The 24,247-nt window shown below is 29.5% G+C and overlaps 5 protein-coding genes and 1 long non-coding RNA gene across 10 annotated transcripts in view; 4 read left to right on the forward strand and 2 right to left on the reverse strand.

Annotated features, from left to right (window-relative positions):
* Nucleotides 1-4,309, forward strand: part of LOC143190500 (uncharacterized) — a 203,588-nt gene extending 199,279 nt beyond the window's left edge. For both annotated transcript variants that reach the window (XM_076394815.1, XM_076394814.1), the window contains exons 6-8: nt 3,333-3,544; nt 3,768-3,896; nt 3,952-4,309. In XM_076394815.1, coding sequence (XP_076250930.1) covers nt 3,333-3,544; nt 3,768-3,896; nt 3,952-4,042 — 432 coding nt within the window. In that variant the 3' untranslated portion in view covers nt 4,043-4,309. The remainder of the gene's footprint in view (nt 1-3,332; nt 3,545-3,767; nt 3,897-3,951) is intronic.
* Nucleotides 4,310-5,447: 1,138 nt separating this feature from the next.
* Nucleotides 5,448-6,206, forward strand: mRpL49 (mitochondrial ribosomal protein L49). The gene is made up of 3 exons (XM_076394822.1): nt 5,448-5,603; nt 5,654-5,828; nt 5,875-6,206. Exons 1-3 carry the CDS (start codon nt 5,541-5,543, stop codon nt 6,165-6,167), a joined length of 531 nt encoding a protein of 176 aa, XP_076250937.1. The 5' UTR covers nt 5,448-5,540; the 3' UTR covers nt 6,168-6,206.
* A 1,461-nt stretch (nt 6,207-7,667) lies between these two features.
* Nucleotides 7,668-10,561, reverse strand: l(2)dtl (WD40 domain-containing protein denticleless). Its single transcript, XM_076394813.1, has 7 exons — nt 10,377-10,561; nt 10,089-10,272; nt 9,816-10,024; nt 9,609-9,764; nt 9,349-9,549; nt 9,059-9,294; nt 7,668-8,759 (listed from the first exon to the last, which is right to left on the reverse strand). The coding sequence occupies exons 1-7, from the start codon at nt 10,423-10,425 to the stop codon at nt 7,911-7,913; spliced, it is 1,884 nt and encodes a 627-aa protein (XP_076250928.1). The 5' UTR covers nt 10,426-10,561; the 3' UTR covers nt 7,668-7,910.
* Nucleotides 10,562-14,662: 4,101 nt separating this feature from the next.
* Nucleotides 14,663-15,150, reverse strand: LOC143190504 (uncharacterized). Its single transcript, XR_013004261.1, has 2 exons — nt 15,024-15,150; nt 14,663-14,842 (listed from the first exon to the last, which is right to left on the reverse strand). It is a non-coding gene; the product is annotated as an uncharacterized LOC143190504 (long non-coding RNA).
* Nucleotides 15,151-15,277: 127 nt separating this feature from the next.
* Nucleotides 15,278-20,545, forward strand: LOC143190503 (FAST kinase domain-containing protein 1, mitochondrial). 4 transcript variants are annotated; one of them, XM_076394824.1, is made up of 8 exons: nt 15,321-16,112; nt 16,167-16,267; nt 16,338-16,453; nt 16,542-17,563; nt 17,622-17,772; nt 18,022-18,145; nt 19,319-19,499; nt 20,297-20,545. In XM_076394824.1, exons 3-8 carry the CDS (start codon nt 16,400-16,402, stop codon nt 20,490-20,492), a joined length of 1,728 nt encoding a protein of 575 aa, XP_076250939.1. In that variant the 5' UTR covers nt 15,321-16,112; nt 16,167-16,267; nt 16,338-16,399; the 3' UTR covers nt 20,493-20,545. The 4 variants fall into 4 exon arrangements, with proteins under 4 accessions (XP_076250938.1, XP_076250939.1, XP_076250941.1 ...); XM_076394823.1 differs by having other exon boundaries at nt 15,278-16,112; nt 16,167-16,453; XM_076394826.1 differs by lacking the exon at nt 15,321-16,112 and having other exon boundaries at nt 16,176-16,291.
* Nucleotides 20,546-21,609: 1,064 nt separating this feature from the next.
* Nucleotides 21,610-22,424, forward strand: LOC143190505 (uncharacterized). The gene is made up of 3 exons (XM_076394828.1): nt 21,610-21,814; nt 21,893-22,126; nt 22,190-22,424. The coding sequence occupies exons 1-3, from the start codon at nt 21,659-21,661 to the stop codon at nt 22,313-22,315; spliced, it is 516 nt and encodes a 171-aa protein (XP_076250943.1). The 5' UTR covers nt 21,610-21,658; the 3' UTR covers nt 22,316-22,424.
* Nucleotides 22,425-24,247: the final 1,823 nt, after the last annotated feature.

The raw sequence follows: 24,247 nt of genomic DNA on the forward strand, positions 1-24,247 counted from the left end.
CCGAATTTCTGGACACTGCTCCAGGAAAATCAACCAATGAGAATCAAGGATTGGTATGCTAAGTTACGTCATTTCACTGAGCACCGAAGACGGTGAACGCAGTGGACGCCCGAAAGAGGTTGTTACCGACGAAAACATTAAAAAATCCACAAAATGATTTTGAGCGACCATAAATTGAAATTGAATAAAATAACAGACACTCTAAAGATATAAGCTGAACGTGTACATCATATCATTAACGAATATTTGGGTATGAGAAAGCTCTATGCAAAGTGGGTGCCGCGCGAGCTCACTTTTAACCAAAAACAACGACGAGTTGAAGATTCTAAGCAGTGTTTGAAGATTATCAAGCGTAATAAACCTAAGTTATCAGAAACCTCGTCGATATGTAATAATGAATGAAACATGGCTCCATCATTTCACTTCGAAGTCCAACCGACAGTCATCCGAGCGGACTGCATCCGATGAAACCGCTCCAAAGCGTGGAAAAACGCAACAGTCGGCTGGCAAGGTTATGGCGCTTATATTTTGTGATGCTCATGGAATAATTTTCATTGACTACCTTGAAAAATGAAGGACCATCAACAACGACTATTATATAGCGTTATTGAACCGTTTGAAGGACGAAGTCGCTAAGAAACGGCAACATTTGAAGAAAAAGAAAGTGTTGTTTCACTAAGATAATGCACCGTGTCATAAGTCAGTGAAAACGATGGCAAAAATCCATGAATTGGGCTTCGAATTGATTCCTCATCCACCGTATTCTCCAGGTCTGGCCCTCAGCGACTATTTCCTGTTCTCAGATCTCAAAAGAATGCTCGCTGGGAAGAAATTTTCATCGAATGAAGAGGTGATCGCCCAAACGGAGGCCTATTTTGAAGCAAAGAACAAATCGTACTACAAAAATGGTAACGAAAAGTTGGTGGGTCGCTATAATCAGTGCATCACCCTTGAAGGGAATTACGTTGAATAAAAAAACTAATTTTGCCAAAAAAAATTATTTTACTATGGTAGGCTGGGGACTTTTCAATTGACTTGTATTAATGGAAGCTAAATCCTTTTACGGGATATTTTGATGTATATTTATGAGATTGGCATACTTGTCATTGTCCAAATATACTAAAAATAACCCACTACCATAAATAGCATCACGTGCTAACCACAACAAAAAAGTAAATTGTCATCTGCACTTCCGCTTTCATCCGATAAATTATAAATGGGGACCAATTATTGTAAATAACCGATATTACGTTCAATATGGCGCTTTAATGTACTCGACAATTAATCTCAAAAACAAAATACAGCATCACTCCCCGGATCTAAAAACATTTGTAATCTTCAACTGCATTTAAACAAAACAACGCTTGGAGGCTATATTTCAAGCCAAGCGTGCAGGAAACGTCAGACGTCAGTTGATAGAATGATAGAATGTTCCAACAAATAAATGAATGCAAAATAGTGTATATGTAATATACGCAGTTCTTACATAGACAATTTTTCATATACATTTAACAAAATGATTATAAAACATATCACTAAATTAATAACAATAGCAAACAATAATTAGTTACTTAGTTCTTTAAATGGTTACCTTTTTTTTTCGGAAAAAAAACTACATAGTTTTTAAGAAAATAGAAAAATGTATTTATTATTATATTTTCAAAAATGTATTTAAGTATGGGTCATTTGATTCTATACATCTTGCCCATTTTTCAGGTAGTTTATGGATGTTAACCGAAAAAACTATTTGTCCTTTTAGCAAAAACATTCATGGAGCCATTTTCTAATTTCTTCGAAATTGATACTCTGTAAGCGCGTGTCCTTGATGCGAAAAGTTGATAGTCAGGCGGTGCAAGATCTGGGCAATACGGCGGGTGCGATAATATTTCCCATCCAAATGCTTTCAACTGTTCCTTGACTGTTTATGAGACGGCGCGTTTTCTTGCCGTAAAATCATTTCGTGTCTTCGGGCGTTTTTCGATCAACGCATGGTTCAAATTGATCATTTGTTGCGGTTAATTGATTCACCAGTTTTTAACAGTTCGTAATACACCACGCCAGAAAGCATTATCTTGCCACCAAAACGTCTTGGTCTTAGAGTCGGTCGGTTGGCTTCGTCAGGTGATACCCATGATTTTCTGCGCTTAAGGTTTTCAGAACAATTTCACTTTTCATCACCCGTTACTGTTCAATGTAGAAATGATTTCCGATCATACCTTTGAAGCAGCATTTCACAGATGACGTTTCGATTTTCTATTTGACTGTCATTCAATTAATGTGACAACCGTTTTCCCATTTTTTGGATTCTCCTCTGTTAAAGCCAATATTTCTTCTTTAGTTAAAAGTGGGAATCTGTGTTAAGTACAATAATGAAATGTTACTAGTTTTTAGGAACTTTTGAGTTATGTGGTTGTCAGATATACAGAAGAGTTAGTTAAGAGAGAAACCACGTTATTAGTGGTTGTTGTATATAGATTAATTCATTAGTTAATTTTTATATAAAGTCTTCTACTGTTTAGATAGATGTATTAAATAAAGTTTTTTGTTAAAAGTACTCTCAGTATATCAATTAATAACCGTAAAATCTCAAAATCCCCATTGCTCGTAATTCGGGTTGGATTTTCACCCAATAACTCTTGCAGTTTAGCATCTCCAAACTTTTTTGGTCCACCAGAACGTTCTTTGCCTTGCACTTCGAAATCACCACTTTTGAATTTTGGAAACCAGACCTCACATGTTTTAAAGTTAGAACATCCTCATCGTAAGTTTCTACCAGCAAACGATGACTATTCTTCTGATTAAAGAATAAAAATAATTCGTGCAGCAAAAATCACATATAGTCTAAAGTTTTTTTTGTACATACGTCATCAAGACGTTTAATGTATTGCCTGTCGCAATTTTGATAGCCGTAATGTTGTCTGATTAGTTCGAATACGTAAACAAATGAGCCTGTCAAAGTCGTTCGGTTATCAGACGTATGCAAAATTCTTAAAAGCAATAGTGACAAGAGGTTATAACTGTAATTTTTAGATGTACTATAATGTTAAAATAAATTATATTTGATAACATATTTATTCAATTATTTTATTTAGATTAGAATTTTGTTGTATGTTAAAGCCAAACGGAACTAAAACTCACAGTTGATGGGGCAACATTGCGACGTTTTAATGGCACAAATTTAAATGACGTGTGCACAAAATAACTTTGAACAGACCATATGTCTGTTAGGAAAAGCGGTAATGACTTTCCGGTACACCTGGTGATATTTATAGTAAAATATATTATAGTAGAATAAAAGAGTACAAAATGCTGAACTTTTAATATTGTTACAGGTGAAGGAGTTAGGATCTGATCAAGCAAAGATTGAGAAACTGATTTTTTCAAATCATACCGAATGCGAATGTAAAGAAAAATCAGTCGAAAATGCCACAGAAAGACAGAAACGTATAGCTACACCAGATACAAGTGCAATTACTATGAAAGCAGGTCTGATACTGAAATCTTCAGATAGATTTCAACAACCACCTGAGAATATACAACTAAAGTAAGCATATCAAATATTTCTATAAAATTTATATTTTCACAAAACAATCCGTTGTTTTAATCTGTTCTTTTTTAAAACTCTGAATTAAACTAATTTTAAAACTAGATAACCTGATTTTCGAATATTAATTTATACTGGAAAGAACCTCAACTGATATTGACATTCAAGTACCATGTATTGAACTAATCTTGAAACAATAACTTGAACAAGTCTGTTTTTATAGATGCAAATGTCCAAAAGAATTTATCCCAATAATCAAATACTCAAATTGCTTTTGTGATTGCAATGAAACCAACCAAGACTGCTTAAGAATGAAAAAAGGGAAAGAATATTACAGCCTCACCGACAGACTGTAAGTAGACTTGTAATTAACAAGTATTCACAATTAATAATGTATTTTGTTTCAGGTGCATAATGAACCGTAAGTGTGGAATGATAGAATGCGAATACGGTCCATATATGAAAGAGCGCGGAAGATGTCCCAGACGTGACGAATAACAATCTATAAACCATTTTAAATTAATTATCATAAATAAATTAATATATTATATTTATTTTTATAATACTTGTTCGAATGAATTTTTTAGGTTTTTAATAACTTCTAGTATTATGTAAGTTTTTGTAAGATAATTGAATAACGAAAAATGGCTATTAAAAATCCCTAGCCAAACCTAGTCTTTAATTTTAAATTGATTTTGTTTTTTTATATATAACTCACGCCATATGTAATAAAGTTGTACATATAAATAAACTATTAAATTTTTAGAACTTGCAACCATTTATTACTAATGCCCTTTATATATATTTTTTATATTTTAAAGTCACCACCTTTTTACCAGCGAGGGTTTATCTGGACTGGACCTACAGTTTAACGTAGGCTCCGAACCACGGTCCGCGGCATTAAGTCTATCTACTGGCGAGTGACCAACTTAGAAATCATTCAAGAAGACATCCGGTCTTACTCAGCTTGGCTCCTGGCGTGACTGAGATCATTTTCCTTGTCGGATTTTACACTCTTGCCTAAGGAAAATCACAATCATAAATTTACGACCATGCCCCTGCAAGATTCAAACACCCGACTATCCCAACAATAGGAGAACCGCCTTTACTACTGCGCTTTTTTTATTATACAACTTTATTTTTTCTTCATTGTTTTATTTTTTGGTAAATATTTCTTACCATACATTTAATTCCACGAATTCTAATAGATAATAGCCTGCTCATATTTGCAAGTATTATAGGATAAATATCTAACTCTGAACCGGTATCATATTATTGGTGCTTCGGAACTACACCTACTTCACAGCCGTTCTGACTTCAAACATTGTTAACTTTCTATTTTCATATCATTCTCTGCTATTCTAATACAATCCATTTTTATCGTTGTATCCTTTGTTCAAAAATTATATTCATCACAGAAGTCATTCACGTTTCATTTGGGGAACATTAAAAACAATTTTAAATTGCATCATTAGAACTATTCATGGACTGCGCATCGATACTCGAATACATCTTAATTGAATAACTTCTTTTCTATCACAACTTCGATGAAAAATGCACAAAACTTATCTTGCTTGCCCCTTGCCTAGAATATTTCAAGCTTAGAGGCGTCAGAATTCCTTTTAAAAGAAGAATATTTATGACATTTATAATGAATCTTGTGAATTTTGTCATCGTTATTATAACATTATTTCTATACTGTTTGGTGTATAATATGTAGTCTATAATCGGTTTAATTGTTCTACTATTTTTTGCTCCATCAAACTAAAATCAACTATCAGTTGAAGTTCACCTCCTTGATACAATATTTAAATGGTATTATATCATCTTTGCAAAGCATCATTATAAAAATTCTATATTTATTAATATAGGCAACTTAAAAAATTCGTTTTTGAATTAGTTGCCTAAGATATCTCAATTTAACCTATATTTTTAACCTAAAATATTTTTATCACAGTTATTTAAGTATTTCTATTCAAAGTATATATAATTTACGATGTTTATAATTCCGAAATTAAGAAGTCTTGCAAATAGATTACCAGCACTGATACCATCAAGTGTAAGTTAAATTGTTATATTATTTCCAAATGAAAATACTAAGTATTTTAGGTATCTATTCAATCTAGAAACTCTAGCTTTAAATCATCCCTGTTCCTCGAAGATGTTGGTAAAATTAACACTCCATATGAAGTAACTAAAGACCCCATCGATTGGAGCTATGTAGAAAGAGTTTTACCACTAAAAACAGTTCCTCCTCCAATAAAGAAAGATTCATACCCATCAGGTTTGTAAATGTTATTTTGCGAATAAGTTTAATATGGACTTTTTAGGTTGGAAACCGCAGTCAGATGAATTAGCTGATCGACCATATTTTATAAAAAGAACAAAGAATCATATGCTTCCTTGCTATCTACATATTACGCAGCGCGGTATAAAGCGAACAACCTTACTTAAAAATATTGAAGGAGATATATGGCTCTTAGAGAAGGAATTAAAAGAATTTTTGCAGCCCCAGGTTTTCCAAATATTGAGAAGTCAGGTTAATGAATTTGTTGGTTATATTAGGATAAATGGTGATCATGTAAATGCTGTAAAGTACTTCTTAGAACAAAAAGGTTATTAAATTTATTAATTGATGATTAAATGTATTATGTTCTTATTATATCATGTTTTCTTTTTTATTATTCAAGGCAATTACATAACAAAAAATGTTTCCTGTTATTAAAAAAATTGTTAAGGAATCAATTTCTATGGGCATCCCAATTTCACTAACTGAAATAAACTGTGAATTTAAAAGTATTTCCTCATATCTAAAACTTATTATTAGATAATATATATGGCCTTTTATTTTTCTAGATCATCAATAGTTTTATATCTTATATATTATTTTATATCTTATTATTATTATCTTATATAGAAAAAATGTACCTGCTCACAGTTGTGTAATATGTTTAATTTCACATTACTTATGAATGTGTATACACACTATTTTTGAGACTATATTGTTTGGTTTGCTCACATTAAGAGCAAAAAAGTTTACAAATTTTACTCAGCTGTTTATATTACATCTGGTATGTCGATTATTCAATAAATTTCGTACACTACAATTAAAAAGAATGGTCAAAACATAATATATTCAATATTTACAGCATTATATTACAAATACCTATAAAATGTCAGATAAGTCTGTTTATTAAGATATAGATTTTCAGTGGACATTCCATTGTTGAAGTGTCTTTAATGGTCCATAGATCCTAAATAATTCACAACATGTAAAGTCTTCTAATATAGGAGATTATATCTTTTTTCTTTTTATCGATGTACATTAGAGCAGTTTATAAAAAATCAAAACGCCGCAATAGCACATAAGGGTATTAAGAGCTCTTTGCGGAACACCCGCTTTCCATATGTAAAAAGAATACGGGCGAGATAATCGGAGCTTTTAGGAATCATAAATCACTTGAAAAGTAGCGAATATTAGAACATACACCCAGAAGAATCAAATAGGAAACAATAAGTAGAAAAACATCTAAAATGTTTGAACTCTACGTTTCAAAGAGTTGAAGATGGCAGATTAGTTATTTGGCGAAAAAACGTCAAATAGCAGTTGTATTAATATGGAATTTCCTATCGATGTTACTGAAGACTTTTGTTCGTTTTTGATTTGATGCAAATGAAGAAAATTGATTTCTATGCGAATTTTAACTCAAAGTCTCTTTGAATAAAATAAAAAGGTTTTTGTGTCGTTTTATTACCGATAATGAAAAATGGATCTGTTATGATTGCTGGCAAACATAAATGTCACGTTGAAATCCAATCTGTTCACTTGGTGAAATCAGAAGAGACTGATCTACTAAGAAAAATGAAGAAAAACATTTAGAATTAATCAAACAAAAAGAGCACTCCAATCGCCTCTCCATCTAAGTTCAAGTTCTTAGAACGCGGAATTAGTCTATAGACCGAAGATGAGTAAAACTAAAGCTTATATAGGAATAGGTAAATAATACTTATCTTTTTTCAAACTCTCTTTAAATAAACTTGTTTTTATTAAAAACAGTTTATACTAAGAATTAAAACATATTTGTACAAATAAAAATTATATTTAGGTTTGAATTAAACACAATTAAAACAATAGAAAATACACGAATTTATTTCAGTCAGAGTGGATTAACAATTAATACTATACAAGGTATAAATAAAGGAACATAGAAACAAACTTAAAACTACCTATTGAATAGGTGTATTAGGATAGGCACATACGCGTTTCTACAAACTAGAACGATAATATAAAATTCTTAACTACCTAATATCGAGATTTTTAAATGGCAAATATAAACACAAAAATGGAATAAATATATATATCACACTAATTTGTCTGCTCATAGCTGGACTTTTTGTTGAAAAAGTTACAGTTGTGAGATTTTGATGAGCAACTTAAATTATCATTTTTGGTGTTGCTGTTTGTAACCTTAAAATACCGCAATAGAGGACTTGACATTGCGTTTTTCTTACTACTTCTTGGGGTCTCCTGTTCGAGCTTTGGCATTTTCGGGGATTGCGGCCCCATAGTCCTTTCAATCATGTCCTGGCGTAACTGGCGTTCAATTCGTATTTTCGTCAGCCAGTCTTGACTCCTTCGCTTTGGAGGTGACAGATTCAAATGGGGTGCCATACCATCCATAACATAATTAGGTAAATTAACAGTTGGTGATGTGGGAGCCTCATTCTCTCTTGCAACGCTGTTTTTGAATGAATCCAATGCAGTATCCAGCGACTTTAAATTAATGGAGTCTTCATCATTTTTCTCCAGTTGTTTAACCGATTCCTTATCCTTTACATTGGTAGTTATATAACCGAACAGACGTCTAGGACCAAACTCAGTTGACACTCTCTTAGAGTCGTTCCATAAATCGTCCTCGGCTTTACGCTTAAGACTTGTAGGGACACAGTTTTCGCATAACATATCTGAAACCATAGCTTCTTGGCAATTAGGACATTGACGTACTAATCTCTTTGGAGTTAATTCTATGCCGTAACTAATCAGTCGTTTTCTCGGATGCTTTGCACATTTCTGATAGGGTAATACTTCCGCCTTGCCTCTAATGTTATCAGAACAGTCATCACCGCATATCGTCCACAACCGGTGGCTCATATCATCTGAACATGTTATCAATGAAGGAACAACTTTACTATTACACCAGGCCACACAAGTTACCTATAAACAAAATTCATTATTAATTACCAAACTAAATTAGTAACACAATATGGACTAATAAGTTAAACATCAGTACACCCAGCGTCTATTCTTCCAGTATTGACGACTAGGGGGAATTTAATGATAAAATGTATCTTAAACAATAAATATTTCACACATCAAATGACAAAATTTGTTAAATATAGTATTGTCCTGAATTTTAATAAAAATGTAAATAAATAAGTAGTTCAAATAAATAATCTCTAAATTGAATTCAAATACAATAAAAACCCTAATTTATTAAAGCCATATTTCATTACCTCAGCACTATGGCCAATCAATTTCACAATTGGCTGTGAATATTTCAAATTCCATATATAAGCACACTCATCACTGCTTCCACTAACTAAATAATTGTCTTCCTTCGTTAAGGATGATTTAATATAAAATGTACTATTTTGATGGCCTGTATACCTCATTACTGGTTTGCTATCATACGTAGCCACATTATAGCAATATATTGTGTTATCCAAACAATTTGCATACAATTTAACACCTACCAAAAATCACAAGATAAGTTAATTTTAAAAATTAAAAAATGTTTAATTACCTGCTCTATCTAAAACTAAGTTACTAAAACCATTTTTAGCAGTGTTGCCGGTATATGGTATTGTGTATTTTGGAAGAGGATCTTTTTTTGAAGTGTTATAATATTTCCTAAGATCCCAAATTTTTATTATTCCATCACCAGCTCCACATGATATAAGAGTATTATAATCCTGAAACACCAATCCAGTAACACTTTTTATTCCTACAATTAAATGAATTAGTTATAAACAAATTACATCATATAATTAATTAAAAGAATACCAGAATTTACTGGCTGCTGCAGCCTCCTTTTTGATTTACTTGGTGTATTAATATCTTTTCCTGCATGAGAATTTACAATTGTTCGATCTGCCCTCCCAATAAAATTATTTTGATCAGTTCGTGTGTCCCATAATATAATGTTCCCATCCCTACTTCCTGAAAATTAATATTTATTCTAACTATATAATCTAAAACACTAAGACAAACCTGTTGCAAAAACACTTGAATCATCTTTGCGGAATGTAACAGTTTTTACCGATCTTGTGTGACCACAAAACATTCGAATTTCTTTAAAATCTCCATCACCAAAATCATAGAGCTTTGAGGTATGATCTCCTGAAGCTGTGACAATTTTCATTTGATCAAACATCCAAGCTAAATCAAATATTGCATTATTATGTGCAACAGTACAGTACCTAAGAGTGATGTAAAACAATATATTATTACATTTGTTACATATATAGACATATTGATTGTTACCTCTGTCTTGTCTCACAATTCATTATAGCCAATTTTCCATCTTCATTTGCCATACCAACATAATGTTCATTCTGATCTTTCAAAGCACTTTTACAGGCAAATATTGGTGAATCAAATAAAGGTAAATCTGTTTCTGATTCACAATGTAATTTATGCATAACACTATCTGCTTCTCTCCAGGGTGCTGTAGACAGATTATGTTATTAATAATACTTTACAGGAAATACATACAATTACATATAAATAATTACATAGTAATACAAAATAAGTAGTTTATATAGTACTCACAAAATCCATACTGTTGATTAAATAATAATTTAACATTATTGGCGTTCATATTTAACTAAGATTATTAAAATTCAAGGATTGCGTTGTAACTATTGCCAAAATTAAATCCCTTTAAAGGTCCACAAGATAAGTTTCGACAAATAAAGTGCGGGAAAACGGTTATTCCTCCAATAATACATCTTTAAATATTTTTTATGTACGCCCACAGAAGATTTAATAGAAATATCTATGTACAAGAGTGAAATGGAAATATACACTGTGATGAAAGAATTGTTATATATGTCAGAAAGGTGACATCGGATATAAATAAAGTGAAGTTAGCTTTAACCTTACATACTTAAATTAATTTTTAAAAATTATATGTACATATAAATGTCAGTACCTATATAATTAAAATAAAGTGAATTAATAAGATCGTTAAAAATAAAAAATAATTAATGTCAAATAAACGATACATAGACAACACAAAATACGGTGCATAAATTAAAACCTAATCACTGTAGAAAAATTAAACTCTATGCCTCCTAGTCTCTACATTTGTGTAAATCACACTATAAATAAAAGACAGGAAGGGTTGAAAGGATTAGTTCAATAAACTTTTTACGATTAATTCTAATATATGCTTAAATATTTCAGATGCAAAACATATGTTGTAATATTAAACAATTTTGATACATAGTTATTTCAAGATCGTACTTAAATTGAATGAAATCTTTTTTGAAAATGAGCAAAACTTGGTGATTCCCCTCCTAACCTAAAAATAGCAATAGTTAACGATAAAGTCAAAAACAGAGAATAAGTAGCATTTATTATTTATTTTTTATTATTTATTCTTATTTGTTTTAATATTTTATATAGTTCTGGCTGAAAAATTTACAGACCCAATGTTAGAATCATAAATTATCCTATTAGTTATAACAATTTGATAGTTTTAAAAGGTTGTTTTTACGATATTTACTATACAAGCAATGCAACAGTGTTAAAAACAACTTCTATATCAGCTCCACAGCTGCCGCTACAAGCAAATTGATTCAACTTGTACGATGATCATGAAGTATTTGAAATGATAAAGGATATATATATATATATATATATATATATATATATATATAGAGAGAGAGAGAGAGAGAGAGACGATATTGGTGTTCTTTTAAATCAAATGATAGAAATGAAGCTACATTGCATTCATGTCATATCAAAAATGCAAATATTTTGTGTTTTGTATTAAATATTTGTTAGTTTTGTTTGACTTTTATGTTTTAATATTACAATGTTTTCTTACACAGTATTTATTGAGCGATTATTATACAGTAGTAAAGCAATGTATATTATTTTGACAACTATTGTTCTTTCTTTGTGAAATAAATATTTGGTTGTATGAGTTTTCTGAATAATGTCTAAGAAGATTATTAATATTCTTTATAAATAAATTTTATAACAAGTTAACACTGTGTTCCCTTTTTAAATTAAATATTATTACAGTGTTATATTATTTGGTTAACTGTAAAATGATTAAAATAAAATTAAATTTCCACACAAAGAACAGAAATTAATCCAAACAAAGGAGGAAGGCGTTTTATAAATAATGATATTTTTAATAGTTATTTTTTAATTTGAAAAATAGAGTTATTTTTTGCGTCGCTGGATTAAAATATTAAATTTGTTCAAAATTGTATATAAAAAACATTTTTTGCATTCTAAAAAATCCTGCTTCTTTGTCAAAGAAATAAGTGTGGCTTGAAATAATTTTAGCGACCCCATAAACGTTGCCATTATTCATTATTCTAATTATGCATAATTAAATTATTTTAAACAAATTAAAAGTTAAATTTTCTCGAGTGAAATTAAACGTAGTATACTACCAGTTTTTTGATTTTAGATCAATTGAATATATTTAAATATAATAATATATATATATAATAGGTTTAATAATGACTATCTTTCCAGATTATTGACAACGGCGCATTCCAATCTGCAGATTTGTAAGGAACTTTTATTCGTTATAATTGTACAATAACGGTGTAATCTCAGGTGGCTGTATGCCATCGCTTATTAATATGTTTTAACGTGTGATATGTCTATTTTTTTCAGTAGTAATTTCAATTGCGATCTTTTTTGCGTTACGGTGCTCTGCTGCGCTCCACAATAGGTGAGCAGGATTATGTGATTAATTATTAATATCATAATGTTTATTACACTAATTGAATAAGAAATTCATCCTTCGTATGAGTTGAAATAATTTTTTTTCTATTTTCAGGTTTTGGACAATGCGTTCTACATATGTGACACTCCTAATGAGTTAATATGGCTGGCCAATTATTCTGAATCATTCTATAATTTCTAAATACTCTGCATAGTTCTGATGCATATTTCCATTCAGTTAGCAGTAAATCATCTCATATTCTGGTACATTATGTGATATTGTCTGTTGTAACTTCTATTCACTATGAGATCTGGAAATTCGATTAATTTATGATTAGGATGGGTTCTCGTAGTTTAATTCATCGATAATTCTATAGAGCTTCGTTTTTTTCCTGTGTTAATGTGGGTCTCAATGGCCATTAAGTTTAGCGACTCCATTCGGATTGAATTTAATGAATTCTTGGAACTTTCCCTCAAGTTTTAGACGGACTGTGAGGACTATTCAAAACGTGCCTTTCGTTTCCAACATTACCAGCCCCGGTGCCATAAAATAATCCACTGTTTTTGTTAAGCCAAAATAAAATTTAATACTAATTCAAACTCACAACAGTTTTAGCGTTGTAATTCGTCAGTGAAATGTTCTATCGCATCATTTGTTAGTTTAGGGGTTTATTGTTACTCGGAGCCGGTATTGAAATTTCTTAACCTGAGCCAGCATTCACGGGCGCTTTCTTCAGGAAAGTTCGGTGAGTTTTTCTGGCATATTTTCAATATTTCAACTAAATTAATAATTTTTATTTTTGCTCTAGGTCATTTTAAGTGAGTTTGAGTGTTTATTGTGCCGGTAGTGTGTGGTCCAACCCCCGCGAAAAATAAGGTCCCGACGAGCCTGATATCGGATTATTATTTATTCGTGTAGGAAATATTCGGGTACTCATAAAATTGTCGAGCACACGAGTTGTGTCGTTCCGTTGATTGGGGTAGGACTGAAGCATACAGAGCGCTAGGATTTGGAACATAAGGTAAATTCCTGTTGTATATTTTATACACAATATTAATGCATTTTTGATTTGTCGCAGATGGAGTAACAGGTAGTGTCGCGTCGGGATTCCAGGTTAGTTATTAGCGATATGCGTTGAACAATTAAAGATGTTTATAATCTTCAATGTCCAATGTAAGTTTGTTTATTGCTAACATTTTCAAACGTTCTCCATGGAGCATTTGTTTCTTGGAATTGTGTTTGAAGGAGTTAGCAGTTGATACTGGCCTGGAATGAACTTGTTGGGGACCACAGCAGGATTAGAGATAACTTCAAGGTGTCTCCAGATATTTATTATTTATTACTTAATAAGTAAAATATTATATGCATAATGATATCAAACCTAATCTCACTGAAGTTTGTTTCATAATTTTCATAATGTTTATTTCACATTAGCTTTAAATGGTATAACACTTTATTACATTTTTTTTTCTCTATTGTTTCAGGTAAGTTGACGGACATTAAACTTGAACGAACGCGATTACTATAGAAAATATAACCAGAAAATATAATAAGTTTCCAAAGTGGGTGGCTATAGAAGAATAATACATGGTATATAAGTGTATATATGCAGGTAATATAAATATATTTGTTATTGTTATGTTAATAGTACATTGTACAAGATGTTGAGAATTTTTAGGAACAGTAAAATCACATCTATACTGTTTTTCTAATTCTTGCTTTAGTAAAATGATTAAATTTTCTTTTAGTGGCTGAGTGTATCGGTAAGATCTATTGGTTCTATTAAAAAGCATCGTTATGTTACTACCTCTTGTTAAAATAGACTTTTAATTACCATGATCAATGCATTTAAATCTTCTATAATTATATATGTATTTTTATTATTCACTTTCCTTCAGTTTTTTATCATTTGGTCAATATGTTATTTACAAATTATGCAGGAAGTATTCTCACTTAAGTTGGCAGTCGCCAAATGGACGACTTAAAGATCATAAGCGGCCGATAGATTATTCTGTTATTATTTTTGATTACAATCAAGATTAAGATGTTATTGAACTAATTAGCATAGGTGCGACACAATATGGCCTGTAGGCAGCTTGGCTAATTAATTTATAGGATCATCAAGCAGTAATATCTAACTTCCATAATTCTAGCCATTTATTTTTTTACTTTTATAATTTTTTGCATCGAAAGCATTGGCTGAGTAGGGTAAAATATGGTTGCCAGTATTCTATGTATATACAGGCGTTTTACAAAGTTGAATTGATAATCCATGGATACTAATGTCAATCACAAGTGCATCCTTCTGATGTGTCGGCGTAATCTGAAATTTATAGTTTCTTTTATTTCTACATACAAATATTTTACTGTTCTTATATAATAATTTTATTGAATAAGCTTATAGTGATCTATTTTTAATGTATTATGGTTGAAAATGTTTTCATCTTCAAAAAATGATTTTCTAAGTTACTCTAAATTATCTAGTATGATGTTATGCAACTTACTATTCTGCTATAAAATCTATAACTAACATTATTTTTATATGCCTAATACTATTCGTTATAATTTAATATTATAAACATAGGCTTCTGTAATAATGAAAAAAAATTAAATCTCGTTTAGAGTTTTCATCTGTTTGCTTTAGTGTACATTACGAAAAGTATAATTGGGACCTAAAATAATTTATATGTAAAATAAATAGCTTAACACTCATATTTATATCAATTACCCATAATGCATCAATAATTTAAATGTTTTATTCATTTACATAAAAAAAAATGATTTTGAATCTTGTTAAACACAACCTCACAAAATGTTGCTAACTAACCCCAACAATATGAATATTTCAAAACATTTAGTTAATTTGTGCGGTCTTTGTTATAAAACAAGGCGTGTTTTATCCAAAAAGAGTTATATTAATTTAGCGGCTTTAGATACATATAATTCGGATGGTTTATTTTCAAAATCTACTTTTAAGGAAAAATGTAAATATAAATTTTCCTCTACCGAGTTTACTTCTACCGATTATGAAGCAACAACAGATCTATACCCCTATATAGATAGCGAACCTAACTTCCAACAAGAATATTCTTGGTCTAAATTATTTGGTAATGATACAGATATTAGTAGTAATATTTTGAGTAAATGTGCCTCAGTGGAAGAAGTACTTCAGTTTGTTAAAGAGCATCCAGACTATTTAACTGATAAATGTTTAACTCAAGTTATTTTGGCAATGAGCAACATACAAACTATATATTTTTATCATATGAATGATGAGGGTGCCAGAAGAGATGACTTTTTTAAAAAGCTATTGGAATATAAAGAATTTTATACTATTGTATCCAGTATAGAAAAAAAATTAAGTACTTACAACCCCCTGTATCTTAGTTATGCTATATTCCACCTTCGTAAGCTGGGTGTACCTGTAGAAAACAATTTCATGCAATCTATGGCAGTACAAATAAAAAATAACCTAGAGGAAAATTTCTCATTAGAAATAGCTGCAAATTTGTTTAAAACAATTTTTGTAGAAAATAGTGTTCGTCCATGTTATATTGTGATTAACCTACTACCAGTTGTTGTACAGCATATAGGTAAATTTTGTTTCTTTATTTTTAACATTCAACATATATTTATGTATATTTTAGATAAAATAGAAAATATTCAAGACTTGGAGTATTTAACCATTTGTTTAAAAAATATCTCCTACCTATTAACAGATGATATATTAAAATCATTCAAATCAAAGGTAAACAAATTGATTGAAGATAAGGTATTAATGGAAAAACATGTTCATGCCTTATTAAAAATAATTCTAGTATTTAACCACCCTAGATGGAGATTATCTTATAGTGAATTTATTTCTAAATGTATTTTACTTATGGAGGAACACATACATCAATTAAATTTTACTGATTTGGAGTTACTTCACGAGGTATGTCTATATTTCTTCTAAATGTGATACATTGTGTGTATATGTGTAATACGTTATAATTTTGGCTATAATACTTTTTTATATTCAGGTGCTTTTTCTTATTCAAGAACCAGGTGATGCTTTGAATACCATCCAAAGGTGTTCAGCAAAATTTCTGCAACAGCTAGAAGACTCACAAACCCATCGTCAAGCAAGATTAAAATTATTTTCTTCCTTGATTTTTTTTTCATCTCCGATAAACACCATACAGTTTCGAGAAGATCTACACAAATATTTGAGCGATAACAACACCATTGAAAATTTGACTGCGTTAAGGAAAATTTATATATATTTGAAAGTTTCTGATACTAAAATGAATCAACGTTATTGGGATAATGCTTGTCAAATATTAAAACGAGCACAAGATATTGAGAGTGTCATGAAACTAGCAGATAACTATTTGAAGTTTACATCTATTAATAGTAAATATCGACATTATGCGTTCGAGTACCATATATTACAGTTACTTCAGAAATATTACAATGAAAGATTGCTTTACAGGCCGTCAAACTTTTTTACTAGCTTTTGTTTCGCTCTGGCTTATTGTAGGGATGTCAAGTTCTTTATGAAATTATACCAGTCATACCACGAGAGCTTCGTGAAGCAACTTTCCATCCCTAACTGTTTGAAAATCTCACAGACGCTGGGACTATCATCATCAATAGAAAGAAGAGTGGCGAAACTTTGTAAAGAGGATATAAAAGCTTCTTTATTGCAAGCAACGGAAAAATTATTTATAAACAATAACGACGTTATGTCCAACAGTCTTTTGGTAAAAGCAGCTATATTCAGGAACGATATTGATAATGATGTCATTAGTGATATGCTGTTATATACAAAGAACATTGAACGAGTATCTTCGAAATTTATTGAAACCATATGTTTCAACTTCGCACGGACTGATTTCCTGGTTCCAGAGACTTTGAATAGATGTGTCGAATATGTTGTTCGAAATAGACGCAGCATTATGGGTTTCAATGCAGAACGATTATTGAACTTATTATATTATTTAAATTATTATCCGATATATCCAGATGAATTTTTTCAAGTAGTAACAGATGTCATTATAAGGTAAATAACAAGTGTTAAGAATAGATTTTCATAATATTCAATTACTCTGTATTTTTAGGGATCAAGAGAGGTTGAGTACCTTAGCATATTTACAAACCGCGTTGTCCTTAAGTTATTTCAATAGGATTCCTAACAGTTTTGTCAAGCAAATATTTAATGTTGAATTTTTGGATAAATTGGATATAGAGCTAACAAATTCGTACTTTAGGGTTTGTAAAATAGTTTCGATTCTTATTTATTTTAAATAGTATATTTTGCATATATTAATTATTAAATCTTATTTTGTTTATTGATTTTATGACAACAAACAAGTTTTCAATATGTTAATATCATCAATATCAATATAGATGAGTCAAATTTCTAAAGAAAATATTCAACTATTTAAAATTTTAGAATTTTTATGTATGTAAAAAAAGTTACAAGTTAATACATTTAAATTATATTTTGTTTTTTTTTAGGACAGTTATCCATATAGAGTGAAATATATTCTCATGCAGCTGAACAGAGCAATGTGCTTGGAAAATCCCGAGTATAACATTCCATGGTTTCATAAAAAATTTGTCGAAAATTTTCAAAAAAATTGTAAGTGTTTCTTAATCAATAAGTATTATTCAATAAGGGAAGGTTGAATTGAATGAAACAAACTGTGTGTACTATATAAACGAGTACATAATATGTATTATCGTTCAAATAGTGGTTCATTTTAAAATACTCGAAACTTGACTGAGTTTAAGTGCATGACCTACGTTATGATGACCCAAAGAGTATCGACCGGTAGTGGCATATGTTCTTTGTATCAATTGCGCTCAATTTGGGCAAAAAAATCGTCGTCTTAATCTCAATAACACCGTCGTTCTATAAACTATATATTATACAAGGTGTTAATAATTTTTGAAGGATTTTGATAATTTTATTTTGATATTTTATTTTAACCCATAGTTATTTGGAGTTGGTACGTTGTTATCTGTGTTATTTCTTCACAGAAGTGATCAAATATGCTTAATCTGCATTTCAACAGTATACTAGTTATCTAGGCTCTATCGGATCACTAACAATGACTTATAATGGAAGATAATGAATGATAATGGATAAACTTGGATGATCAGTTACACTGCCATGCTTCAAATGTAAGAAAACGTTCCAATTAATTTTAAGATTTACCACATCAATGAATAAAAAAATTAAAACATTACATATTACCATTCTAAATTAACCATCGAATTCTTACATGAGATGAATCTAAAACGTCTAATTTTAAAGTACCTGAACAATAGATAGGATCTGTTAAGATATAAAAAATAATTATTCACAATTTAATGAACTTGGTCATCTTTGTGGATGTTGCATATAGTTCTTTAAACATGTGGCCAAACCGTTAATTTACAAGCTGGCTATGTCCATATTGAAACAGTTTACTCACAACTTGCTGAAAAACGCGCATTGTTCGTAAATCGAGAACATGTTTAACAAGGCACGACTAAATTTTCTGTTGGAAACCTTTTAAAAATGAGTTGATGTTTTATAGGATGGATTTCTGCACCCACATAGTCAAGACTGAGAGGAGACTTATGAATCTGGTTATTTTTAAAACGTTGGAACAGTTTTTTTACATATAAAATATATTCTGAAGAGATATATTTAAAACGTATTTGAATATTAAAAGCGTTGATCCTTTTTTACTCATATAATATAATATATATGGTTATATTAGTACACTATATATAGATCTATTAACAATTTTATTTAAAATTTTAGTTGCCATCGATGATGTGAGCAACAGATGCCACATGCGTATTCGAGAATACTTATTAAACGTTGTTCCAAAAACCTCAGTTCTAGAAAACTCAAAGTTACCTTATGGGTACAGAGTAGATTTTGTTATACATACGGATAGGGATCAACAACCGACGACCGATTTCAACGATCCTCAAACTATGTAAGTAGATTTTTTCTATAATTGCATACATTAATGCAATTATAGAAAAAATCAAATTGTTTTGTCGTAAAACTGGTTTAAAATTAGTATATCCCTATGAACTTACTTCTGGTGATGATGGACCCTTTCTCGACAAGTCTACTAGTTATTTCTATTTTGGATCTAAGAACCAAATCGTCACTGTGTATGGAAATGTTTCATATTTACTAAAATAATTAATGGTCAAATTGAACTTTAAAGAGAACTTTTGGAAATTAATACAACAAAATATGGCTCAAAAATTATCCCTTCTGGAATATTACGCAATATCACTCTATAATTTATATTGCAATATTCCATTATCAGCCAACAATATCTGGTACATGTGGTATATTTGCTATCTGTAAGTATCAACTTGTTAAGTTTATTAAGCTGTGTTCTGGTATGAAGCCAATTTAAAGACCTTTCTAACTTTCTGAAAGAGACAAAACTACATTTCAACTTGTGTAATACTTTTACTTTTATGTCTCACTTTTTTTTAAGAAAATGCTATTGCTTTGATAATATTTTAAACCTATTAATCACTTTATTGTATTACACAATAATGAAATTTCTTTTTGCATTGTTGTATTCTCCACTTTTCATAATTAAAGTGAAAATAGAATATATTAAAAATATATTATATATTATTAGTATATATTAAAATATATACAGCTTAAGTTCACTCTAAGAACTTTTAGCACCTTTATTGTTTGTTTGCCAAAGGCATTGTAATTATATGCTATATTATATATACTATTTGTAATTTTAATTTGTAGGAAATTGGCACTTTTGATCAAGTATTCTGATTCATATACGAAAAACTGTGTGCATCTTAAAGGACAAGATATGTTAAAGAATATACATTTAGAAATTCTGGGATACAAAGTAAAAATCATCAAATGGGATGATTTTGCCAATCTTTTATACTCCGTTGAGAGAGTTGAGTTCATTAGAAATATTATTTTCTCATGATGTTAGACTGATTATTGTATATAATTTCATAAATAAACACGTAGTTCAGTTAAGGCCTCTTTTAATGTAGAGTTAATGTTAAGATTTAAAGTAAACTATATAGGTAATAATTTTTCATCACTCAGGAAATATTTTTAGCTTAATTTTAGCATAGGGGTTTATAGTTATTTTTGATTTATAATATATATATATATATATATATATATATATATATATATATATATATATATATATATATATATATATATATATATATATATATACAGTAGTATTCAATCAGCATATTGAATAAATAAACATTGTTTATGTTTATACGTAAAAGCTTTTGTGGCTGAAATGTATTAAAAAGAGTAATTACTATTTCATTACCACAAATGAATGTATAAGAATATTTTTTCAATAGAGTTATAAGCAAGACGGAGGTGTACGAATTCCTTAATAATAATAATTGGATTCCTCGTGCAGTTTATTTTGTACAAAATATAAATATATAAAAATGTTTCTTTATTTTATAGTTCGTTTTCTGTGGTTCATTCAAAATTATTATCTATCAACTTGATTGCAGCAATGTAAAATTAATTTTATGTTTTAGTGTTACTTTGTATTTGTAAAAAAGGAATGAAATAATTGTCCCAATTATTTTATATAATTTAGCATTTAAATGATAATGGATTATATAATAAGATTTTAAATATTAAAAATCTTCGGAAATATCGGTAGAACGATATTTCTTTATATCGATATTGTATAAAATACCAATATATCGTTTTCGAAATTAAAAAAATATATCGTTATAACGGAGAAAAACATCGAAGTTTACAAAAAATATATCAATAATAAAAAAAAACATTGATGTATCGACCGTAAAAAAATTGATATTCTTTAAATACTCTGAAAAGTAGTGATATTTTTAACAAAACTAAATCTATAAAATTAATTATCAATTTTAAATGTTTTTTAAAATTATTTAAGAAGCTTTTATAATGTTTTAGAAATATACTTATTGTTTTTAAATATATGGGAAAATATCCATATATTTCGTCAAAAAATTATCGGCCAAAAATATCGATATTTTTCCGTCATTCCTATAATCAACATAGAACATAACATTTTCTATGGAACATAACCTGTTTTACAGATATTCGAAGCTTGTGTGTGTGGTGAAAATGAGAAATGTTGAAATTAAAGCTAAAATTAATGATATTCAGCTTCTATTATTGAGAGTTAAAGAGTTATTTGGAACTACAGAAACTTTAATTAAACAACATGATACATTTTATAATGTTACAAAAGGACGTTTAAAACTTCGAAGACTTCTAGATGTATGTTATCATGAACATTGTTCGTTATGTTAATTTATTGTTAATGTTGCTACTATTACGTCAGTTAACTATTTTAAGGTTGGTGATGGGGAATTAATATTTTATGATCGTCCAGATGTTGAAGGCCCAAAATTGAGTTCATATAAAAAAGCTGATATTAAATCAAATGAAGTGTCTGTCTTGAATGATGTTTTAATAGAAGCACTAGGAGCCAAAAATGATGTAAAAAAATTGAGACATTTATTTCTAGTTGGACAGACTAGAGTTCACATTGATGAGGTAGAAAATTTGGGTAATTTTTTGGAACTGGAGGTACAGTGAAGTACAGTGCAAGAACTTTAAAATCCATCTATAAACAGTTTACATTTCATTTAGGTGTGCCTTAAACCTGAACAGACTTTAGAGGATGGAGAAGTAATAGCAAATGATATAATGAATAAACTAGGAATTAAAAAAGAAGATCTTATACAAGGCGCATATGCTGATTTACTGAATGCTTGAAAATATAATATCCACATTTAGAAATTATATTTTTAAATTCATAATCATACATACTTTTTAATATAACATAAACTATAATATTTTATTTCAATATAAAATGTACTTTTGAGTGAGGCTACAGTTATTTGTTGTATATTACATGTCAATGGACTTATATTTCATTGAGTCATCAGCACTGGTCAAGGTGACTTTTCTTATTTTCAAAAGAAGACCTCTCTGGAATGTAGTAATTAAACATAACTTTTGACATATAAGTCATGTAAGGACAATGTTTAGAATTTTTACTCAAATCCTATTAGTTTTGAACACAAATTTTCTCAGTTTATATAAAAATAAATATATTTCAAAAAAAATATTTTGAACTTATTTAAAATATTCATATTTTTAATCGCGACGTTTATCTGTGATTCTGGATACTGATTTAGATGTTAAATTTATCCAGCGCAGATGTTATATGTATTACTTCATTTTAAACTTTTTTGTCTTTCTTTAATAACAGAATACTTGAAGCTCGATTGCTTCCTTTTACGTGTCCTTTTACTCTCTTTCACGTTGATACTGATCTGCTTTATTCATATTTTATCGTATTTTCATCGTTTTTATTAACCTGGTTTTTCAGGCACTTATTTTTTAAATATTGTCTTTTCCTGTTTTTTAAAAACTATTTTATTCTCTTCTGTAATTTCGGGGTTTCTATTTTATTTTCTTCAAACAACTTTTTTAAAATATTACAAATTTTTATTTTTTTAAATTTATTTTCGTTTTTTCAACTGGCACATTCATGTTATACTTGGATTAGTTTGGACTTTGATTTGCATTACTGTTATTTTACAGCCAATGTCGTTTCTTCCATTGCTGTAACTTCGTTTTTAATTTTTATCACTTATAACTTTTGGTTTGAATGTCTTGTTAATTTAACACACGCATTGCTTGATATGCAAGTATGCACGATCGCAAAATATAGAGAATATTCTCTATATTTTCTCTATTCTCTATAATTCTTAATGTTTTGTGTATACGATTTAATTTTGTGTATACGGTTAACAAATAAGATGTTGTAAATGATTGGTTGATTGTGTACATGCATACTTAAAAAAATAAGTAAAATTCAATTTAGTTTGGTTATATATAACATTATTATGGTTTAAAAACCCATATTTCAGACTACAGGGAATCGAACAGAGCCTATCGGCTAACTGATCAAATGAGCATTTTAAAAAAATTAGTAGCATTTCAAATTAGTTTGATTATGTATGACGTCTTTATAGTTATGTTAAGCTAATATTTTGTTGAGGCTTCAATTTATGTAACGATAATGTTTACATTATTATTTACATTGTTTCTTTAAATTAACCTATCCTAGTAGTTTTCTTGATATCGTCATATCTCGAATGTATTATAATTTTTATTATATTATTTTATTATACTATATCATTATTATTATGATACATTTTTCAATGAATTTTTGTACTAGCGAGAGGACATCCTGTAAATTTATGTTTGTAATTATTTAACATTTGTGATTGTCCCTAGGCAAGAGTACAAAATCCGACAAGGAAAAGGACCCAAGTCACGCTAGTGATCAGGTTTGGTAAGACTTCAGGTACTTACTCGGGAAAATATAGTAGTAAAGGTGGATTCCGCCTTGTTCTGTACGTCTTTAATTTTTTTGCTAATTCAAATCAGGCGGTTATCATTTTTTGTGGGATGGTTTTATTTGGTCAGTTTTTTTAACTAAACTATTCTACATATTTTTTTAGTTCGACAGTTTCATTATTTTTTTTCTTAACCAAACGAACCATTAATTGCAAGAAAAATTCAATCCTATAAAATAGCCAATGCACGTCATCAAAATTTATGACGCCAGCACGCCAGTCGCAATGTTGCTGCATTTAAGTTTATAACCCCTAATAATTATCACTAATGTTTTGA

The sequence above is a fragment of the Rhynchophorus ferrugineus genome, unplaced genomic scaffold, assembly GCF_030347505.1.
Source record: "Rhynchophorus ferrugineus isolate W39M unplaced genomic scaffold, kcgeb_rfMv2 rfM2, whole genome shotgun sequence".
Lineage (NCBI taxonomy): Eukaryota > Metazoa > Arthropoda > Insecta > Coleoptera > Curculionidae > Rhynchophorus > Rhynchophorus ferrugineus.